Here is an 8,853-nt window from a genome sequence, read left to right as displayed (position 1 = left end):
CCTCATGTGCGCCTGCCAAGAACCTGTGGCAGTCCACGTGGCTTCCAGTCTCAGAACCCTTGCTCTGCCTCACTATGGCAGCTGGGCCTCTCTGAACACTCTGAACCTCAGTATGTCCTTTCCCCATCCCCAATGGGCTTCCTTGGTCTCTCTTATTGCACATTTGCATCGGCAACAATGATTGTTAAAATCACTTGTTCTTTATAAAGACTGTCCACCTCAGTACCTCATAAAATATGACTAAATGCCCACCTCGTAGTTCTGCTCCACTACTTGCTCTGTTTTAAAATTTTTATTTCAAATGATTAAGGATGGCTTGTGCAAAAGCATCAACTAATTTTGACTGTGCTGTTGCTAACTCCCCTCCACTTGAAAACCATGGCTTCAAATGTCCTAGGTTTTGAGGAGACCGATGTGCTTAAGTAGGAAGGCCACAGTGAGCGATGGGAGCCAGAGGCTTCCTGGGCTGACAGACGTCTCATGTGGCACCTTTCAATCCAGTGGAGAAGAAACACAATGACCCGTCAAATATTTGCCATTAGATATGTTTATTTTTCCTTGTACGCTACTTACATTTTTCAGAAACATAATTTTATGTTTCTTCATGTTTTACTTTTTTTGAAGTCAGGACCTGTCAAGGTCTTTATCATGCAAAAATGTACATTTAAAGAGAAAAAATGGGGTGCCCAGTCACCTTGCGAGGCGCTGCTGCTCTGTGCCCTTTGGGGCCCTCTGTGCCTTGCGGGTCAGGCTGTCCAGATCCCTGAGTCTTGGTTCTCCTCTTTTCTTGGTTTTCACTGAAGACCTGCATGTGTGTGATTTGACTGGATGTCATCTGCTTCCAGAATGTCACTGGCTTGGCTGACTTCCGAAGAATTCCCTGGCACTTTGTGATGTTGGGCCCCATGTTCAGTTGTGCTGAACTCAGGCACCAGCTCTGCTGCTGACTACTGACCCCAGGAATGCAGTCTGGCAAGATGGTGGGAGCAAAGTCTCACACAAATTGAGTCAACAGAGGTGACTCTGAACTGGGGCTACTTCATAGTTTAAGCATATTGAGGATACACGTTAACACCCTTACCCCTCCCTCCCCTGAAAACCCAACACTGATAATACAGATTTTCATATTGATCACAGGACACTACCACAAACACGAATGCACTACACTTTTTGTAGGACAAGACACAATTTCCTTTGATGTTGGATAGTGGAATACCTAGAAAGTCACTGCTCATCACCACAAGTGGACTACCATGCAGGTGGGTTGCATTCATTAGTTAACAGCTCAAAGGGTTAGCTCTTGTATTTACAGAACACGGAAATTCCTCCTTAGGAATGGCCACACTCTCAGCAAAACTCAGCTCTAATACGTGATGATTTTGCAGCCTTGCTATTAACAAGATAATATGAATTGTAAGAACACATCTGACAAGCTGTGAAGATCCAACAGATTGTCTGTTACCTCTGCAAAGGCACTGTACAAGGATACAGACTAAAGACCACAGCAGCATGGCAAGGGGAGATCTGGCAACTTTCCAGTCAAAACGACCACACCCATGCTTCAAGTTCCTGAAAAGGTGTCATGGCCAAGCCTCCACCTCACCTTGACATTGAACCTCACAGAGCACGAGTGGCAGGACAGTTCACACTTCTCATTGTAGCATATTAGGGCAAGGAACCAGTTCTGAGGGCTGCTGACTAGGTTGAGCTACATGTATCTACAGGGGTGTTCACAACTGGCCTCTCTGCCCTTCCTCAGTGCTGAGAAGTCTTCCTGCTGCCAGACAAATCTGATGACCCTCTTCTTGTTTCTCCTGCTCCAACCTCCCTTGATGACTTCACCATGGACGAACTGTTTGTCTCTCATGGAGCTCAAAGCTCCTTCAGGGTCCTGGAGACTGAAATCCAAGCCAACTGACCAAGGTTTAGGCCTAGGAAGCCAGCCTGTCAATATCCGTGTTGGGAGCCCCAGAAAGCTGCCACTGCTCTCCCTTCAATCTAGATCTCTCTTGCTTTTTGCTGTCATCCAAAAACACTTGTGGGAACCCTCCTGTGCATGCACATGTGTATGGCCATGTGCGTATGTGTTCACTGTGTGGAGGAGGGTGAATTCTGGTTGTTCTAGAAGGGCCACCAATGGGGAACACATGCTTTCAGGTGTATTTCCTTTACACGCCCATTCAAATCAGGTATGCAGACATGCACTGATACATATGCATGCAAAATACACCCATGTGTGTACACACAAGCACACATATACAGAAGTTACCCTTTTATGGGGTGCACACACAAACATGCTTCCACACATTGCTGCAGATACATGTCTATACATACCCATGTGGACGTATACCATAGACATAGTGCTGTACAGCTCCTTAAATGACTGTGTGTGTACCCAGAGCTGCCATGGTACACATACACACACATCCCAGGCATACACAAAAACACAAACGTAGAATCCCAGTTAAAAGAGTTAAAAGGGTGGGTGGGGAGAGGAGCAAGCAGCTGCAGAAGAGGCTGTATGGAGAGGAAGGGCTAATAGGTTGAGTCTCTGGCAACATCAAAGCTCACTCCCTCACCATCTCCATCAGTGAAGTGGAGCTGTTGGCAAGTTCAAGTGCAGGCCAATTCCACTTCTGCAGGGAGCCCTGCTGGGTGGGCGGTGCCCATGTTCTCCATTTTCCTGGTTCAAGCTCACTGGCTGGTCAGTGCCCTCCTCCTGTAGAGACACTTCAGGTGAGGGGCCTGACAGGCAAACTCTGCAGGAGCACCTCCTTTTCAAAGGGGAGGAGAGGAAGAGGGAAAGGCTCAGGGGAGAGAGTGAGGAGGAAACGGAGAAGGAAGAGCAGGTGGGGGCAGCCCTACACTCACTGGCTGCATGTTGTCAAGCATGTTTTTATCTTGGAACGCTGAGGACAATGTGCTTTGTCTTCCTTGGCTCACGGGACTCCTGTGAGGGTCCAGCATTGTGACGGGTTGGCAAACTTGTGACACCAGACCAGTAGAAAGGATTAGTATGTAGAGCCACAAGAGCTATTCATCTGCTATTTTAGATCAGATGGTGAAACAGCAAGTCTGATTTTTCTCAGCTCTGGTGCTTAATCACCAAGTACCTTCTCTATGACTCCTGATCAACTCAGCAACTGATAGAAAGCTAACTCCTGACTTAGATGTGTTCAGGCCCCATTGGCAAACATTCTGAAGCAGAAATAAAGGCAAGAGAAATTCCCTCCAAATCAACCTGTGAAATCTCCAACCCTATATCAGCTCTGCCTCCTGCAAGCCCCTGCTGGAAACATGCTCTTACCTGCTCACATTCCCCTCCCAACTCCTCCCCTACAAAATCACACTCAAAATACAACAAAACAAGTGGGGAAAGGCACTTACAAATGCTCCCCAAAATTTACGGGTAAGATTCAGATCCCTCCTGGGTCCTCCAAACACTTCCAGGGGCTTTTCTATGCTTATTAGCTGTTGGAAGTGTTTGAAAAGGTAAGCCTCTTCCAGCAGGAAGGAAATCAATGTGCTAGTGACCTCTAACAACTTTTCAATCCCTTCCCTTTAAGCCAGAACATGTCCTTTCCAACTATGTCACACCTTGAGTGTGTAACTGATTAGACTGCCCAAATAATCACAAAATAAAAGAAACAGGGGAAAGTGGGAAAAACAGAACCCACAAGAACTGTGGAAGGAGCACAGCCCATGTCCCTGGTGCTCTGGGGCACTGGAGCCTAGTAGATATGGTACGCCCAGTAAATGATGTTAAACAACCCAAAAGCAAGAGGGAAGAGGAACCGGGACCACCTGTCGACCGTAGGGACATAGTCAGGGGTAAAGACCTTGAAGGAGAACCCTTCACTGAAGGAGCACTCAGGGCTTGGGGGGCAACTGTCCTCAGACTCTGAGCTACTATTCTTCTCTTGGCCATAGGCCATGAACGCCTCATCACTAAGACTCCAGACACTGTCAGCATTACCCTTGAGTTGCCCCTCAAAGCCAAGGCAGCTGCCTTTGATACTGATCTCATCGCATAAGCTACGGATCTCATCGAGGTCACAGCTTGCTTCCTGCACACATCCTTGACCTTGGTGAAGCACAGACTTCCCACCGGCGCCATGGCCCTCATCTGAGCTCAAGCTCTCTTCAGAGTCTTCGTGGTCATGGGTGTCAGCATGCCTGTGGGCCTCAGCACGGTTGCGGATTTCAGTAGGGATAATACTGTCATCGGTCTGGAAACCATTCAAGCGAATGCTATAGCTACGCTGGGCCTGCTCTGAGGTGGAGGGGGGCTCACTTGGGCTTTCTCCAGTGGCCAGCTGGGCCTGGCTCGAGAGAGAAGTGACTGGGCTGAGGCTCTCCGAGGTGGCCAGCTGGGCCTGCTCTGAGGCGGACATCAAAGAACCGAGGCTTTCTGGGCTTGCCAGGGGGGCCAGAGCTGGGCTGGTGGGAAGAGAGCCGATTCCATCTTCCACGTTAATCAGGCCATCCTTAGAGGAGATAATGGATAGGCTCATCAGTTTCATCGGTTTTATACCACCTAGATGGAAATGCACTGGGAGGGAGGGAGGAGGGGGGATTCCTTATTGGCACTCGCAGTTACTGCTGGTCTCTTTGACAGACAGAGCCATCTCCTCTTGGGGTCTCTGGTGTTCAGGGGGCTGAGGAAAGGACTACAGGGCTGTTAGCATGCAAGGGAGGGCCATGCAGCTGCCAAGCCAGTGTCTCCCTGGGAGCTGCTGCACCCTCGGGGGTGCTGTGTGGTAGGTGGATGGAGGCCTGCCCAGGCAGGTAGGGCTGGGTCCCCCGGGAAGGAGAGTGCAAAGGAGGGAGGTTGCTGGACATTAACACAGTGCCTTGTAGCAACAACCTCAGCCGGGCAGTCGGAAGTGCAAGGAAGGAGTAGTAGGCAGGCCAGTCTCTCTGGTGTCTGTCTTCCTTTCAGGCGCCCTGTGCTCACCTTCCCTTCCGGTCTCATCGCCTGCCCTGGGAGCATGCAAAGTGGGCCACTTTGGTCCAAAGGTCTGGAGAAATCTAGTTCTGTCACTTGTCTTGTGACCTCGGACAATTATCGTCTACAAAGGAGTGCTGACAAATGGTCCTACTTCTTTATTATCTGCTGTGTGTGTGTATGCCACAAGCATGTGCTGTGGGTGCGCGTGCGTGAGGGCTGAAGGAACTAAGCAGTGTGAAAGGGCCAAGTGCTATGCCTGGGCTTGAGAGGTGCTCAGGGAAAGCCGATTGTCAGTCAAAAAGTCAAACCTGCACGTTTCCCACCACCGCTTCCTCGTAGTGATAGCGGGCAACGACTCTTCGTCGGGGTCTCCTGCGTCGCCTGTGACGCCGAGGTCTTCGGTTATAGAAAAGGTAGTTGATGTAGACGTACTCCAGCAAGGACAGGAACACAAAGAACAAGCACACCAGGATATAGACGTCGATGGCCTTGATATAGGAAACGTGGGGGAGTCTATCCCGCAGATGGGAGTTGATGGTGGTCAGGATAAGCATTGAAGACAGGCCTGTAAACGACATGGTGCAGGCTCAGCCTCCTTGCTGGCTGATGTTCTTGGCAAGCCACGGGGGCCACAGGAAAGGGAAGTGAGGCCATGTCTAGGGTGGAGAGGCCTCTCGGCAAAGGCCTTCAGCTCTTTGGTCTTAGGGCCTTTGCTGAAGTGCTCTCTTTGCTCTTTCTCCCCCATCTCTAAATCCCACCTGTGCTTCTTATGGTTCGATGACTTCCGACTGTTTCTAGGGTCAGTCCCAAATCTCTCTTCATGGCTTCATGGTCACTCACACTTCCAACCCCACCATGCCCTATGACAGCCCCTTCCCCATTCTGCCTTCCAGTGTGCAGTTCTGCCTTTAGCCCTGGGGAAGGTCTTATGAGCCCTAAAATATTACACAGATGTTACATGAACAGAAAGGTTTAGTCCAGAATGTGCTCCTAAAGAGCCAGCTGAGGAGTCTGCCCCAAACCTGGCGAGGCAGACACCAGCCCCGGATCTGGGATACGTTAGCATCCTGCGGGGTGGCAACAAGCAAACTGGGAGCCTCTCTTAGGCCCCCCTTGGTACTGCTCATAACCCTGTCACGGCTCCCCACACTCACACGCGATGTTCACCATCTTCTCACCTGCTTGGGCATCTTTCTGCTGCTCCCCTCACCTCCCAAGTGTCTATCCCAGGCACGCTGTGATTTAGCCCCCCTTCAGGACCCCTATGCTTTCAACTCAGAGATTTCCTCTTTTGGGGAATGTCAAGCCTTGTGCCTGTGCCTCCTGCCATCCCTCAAACCCACTCTTTGAGCAACTTTCCTGGCACAGTTTTGGCCACAGTCCTGGGTCACCTTCCCCATGGACTCTGAGGGCTTGCATCTTTGCCCAGTGCTAGACGCTCCTCGGCAGTTGCCCTGGTACCCTTCTGCTTCCTAGTAGGCCATTTTGATATCTCCCTTAATGTCTATTGCATTGCCTTTCTTATCTACATCGATGACTTGCCCATTTATTACATATTCAATAAATAAGAACTCTGGCACTCTGGGCCCAGTGTGCCCAGGTTCCAGCCCTGATGTTTTCCTGCATGTGTCTCTAATGTCCATGTCTCCACTGGGGGCTGGCTGAGCTGACGCCAATGCCCACTAGAGAAACCCTTTTTTCCCTGGCTGTGCAGTTGCAGAGTGCTTCAGGCATCCCTTCCTTATCCTCAACTTTTCTCTGAACAAATTAACCCAAGTTCCTCCCTGAGACAGAGACAGGACCTACCAAGTGTCACCCTGGCTGCAGAGGAATCATAGTCCATCCAAAACGATATCCAGGAGAAAATCGTGGTGAGGACAGTGGGCCAATAGACCTGCACTAGGTAGCCATGAACTTCCCTCTGGACCTGGAACTTCAGTATCAGGCGCTTGTAGGAACCTGGCAAGGAGATACACTGGCATCAGGGTGACGGGGCTGAGGGGATTTATAGGGTGGGGCAGGACATGATGAAGGATGAAGAGAAGTGGGGAGGCTGCTGGGCACTTTGGCATCTGATACTCCATCCAGAAGCATCCAGCCTGGGCAGGCTGCAGATCTGGCCCCACTTGCTGTACCAGCAGCAGATGACAATGACATATCTCTGGAGGCCCAAATGGCATGGCATCTCTGGCTCTCTCTCTCTTCCTGACTTCTGCCATGTTAGCTGAAGTATTGAAATGGAAAAGACAAGAGATATTTTCAAGATGCAAACAATTAGAGGGTGGGAGGCAGCCCTGAGAGGAGCAAGAATCCTTAAAATCTGCAGAGTGCTATAAGCCTGGCCAAGGGCATCCATGCCATCCCTCACTGGCAGAGAGTGAGCCACTCGGGATTTATCAAGAGAGGCAGGAAGGTGTCTAGAACCAGAGGGAAATAGGAAAGGAGGCAGCAGAGAGTGCAAAGCTCAAAGGCAGAAGCCTCCAGGAATTTATGGGGATGCAAACGGGACAAAGGGCAGGAGAGAAGGAAGGAGTCAGAGCTACCTGTGTAGAAATACACCTCCTTGCTAGTAACTGTCCTCCCCAGGAAGGTGAACTGAGGGATCAGCAGCTCTTCAGTCATCTGGACAGCATCCTCATTGTCTTCCCAGAATAATATGATGTCTTCAACTGTGTAGCCGTCTGGAGAGGGGAGAGGAACAGAGTCAGTCTCGAGAACAGGCATAGGCAGATTTCACTGGAGCCACCTGTGAAAACTAAAGGAAGGTTGGAACTTACAATACTGGGGCGGGGGGGTGTTCCTCTGCTTGCTGAGTCTGAGCACAGGGGTAAGGGGGATTTGGAAAGAGCACTCTCCCTTGGGAGTTTCTTAGCCAGAAAGGAAAGTGCAGCAAAGAGATGCTACAAGAACTTGGAAGGCACATCGGGGACGCACCCACATGGCCTCAGCCTTGCAGAGGGTGCACTACTGTTCATCCTACCCTCTGCCTACCTATCCAGCCATCTGTCATCCACCTGCTGGGGAGAGAGAATTAGGGGAGGGGAGTCAATCCTGCCTTGGTTTCCTGATTGCCCACAGTCCCAGGTAGGGAGGAGGGCCACAGGAGACACACGTACAGCTCTCCACCTCCAGCTTGCAGTCCTGCTTGTCCAGAGGGAATTTACGCAGATCCAAGGAACAAGCTGCTGTGGCGGTGAGTCTGCAAAGAAAAACAAAAAGGAAGGCAAACGTGAGTTTCTGAGAAAACTGCGGGAGAAGGAAGAGTAACCCCAAGGGCTGACCTATGTGCAGGGCAGAGGGGGAATCTGTATGTGGCAAAGGAACCAAGAGATCCGGCTTGGCTTAGACAAATAACAGATGTCCCTCCAGGACAGAAAAACGCAGGGGGTCAGGGTGGGAAGGGACCTGGAGGAAGGCGAGCACTGAGGCAGAAAGGGGCCTGTGCTTGGAAAGAAGCTGCAAGGCCACCAAGAGCCCTGTGTGCTCCCCTGCAGCAACTGAGGCTCCAGAGCCCACGTGGCGTGCAGGTGTGCAGCATGCAGGTGTACAGTGTTAAAAGCCGCCCAGGCCCATTCCCGGTCACATCTGCACACAAGGCAGTGTGTAGCTGTAGGCACAAAATGGGTAGACGGGATGAACACCTCCAAGGTGGCCACGAACGTGTCGGCAGTACAGCTAGTATACAGGAAGTTTAAGTTGCCCTGTAGAGGGCCACAAGAGGAATCTGAGGAGGGGTATTGGAGGAACTGGGGAAGTGGAGACATGACTGTGGGAAAGAGGATAATGACAAAAGCCCACTACAGCCTCAGCTGGGAGGCTCGGTCCCATTCTTATCCTGCCCTTCCCATCTGCTAACTCCAACCTAGCTCCTTTTTTTTTTTTTTTTTTGGGAGAGATTTTCA

General features: G+C 50.7%; 1 protein-coding gene across 1 annotated transcript in view; it reads right to left on the bottom strand.

The window, feature by feature from the left end:
* Nucleotides 1-560: 560 nt before the first annotated feature.
* GABRQ (gamma-aminobutyric acid type A receptor subunit theta) overlaps nt 561-8,853 on the bottom strand; it is a 17,709-nt gene continuing 9,416 nt past the window's right edge. Inside the window, exons 5-9 of the mRNA XM_006168037.1 lie at nt 8,068-8,150; nt 7,495-7,632; nt 6,758-6,910; nt 5,260-5,516; nt 561-4,487 (exon numbers count right to left, since the gene is read on the bottom strand). Coding sequence (XP_006168099.1) covers nt 3,732-4,487; nt 5,260-5,516; nt 6,758-6,910; nt 7,495-7,632; nt 8,068-8,150 — 1,387 coding nt within the window. The 3' untranslated portion in view covers nt 561-3,731. The remainder of the gene's footprint in view (nt 4,488-5,259; nt 5,517-6,757; nt 6,911-7,494; nt 7,633-8,067; nt 8,151-8,853) is intronic.

This window comes from Tupaia chinensis, unplaced genomic scaffold (genome assembly GCF_000334495.1).
Source record: "Tupaia chinensis unplaced genomic scaffold, TupChi_1.0 Scaffold145456_1, whole genome shotgun sequence".
Taxonomy (NCBI): domain Eukaryota; kingdom Metazoa; phylum Chordata; class Mammalia; order Scandentia; family Tupaiidae; genus Tupaia; species Tupaia belangeri.
This window is presented reverse-complemented; position numbering and strand designations above follow the sequence as displayed.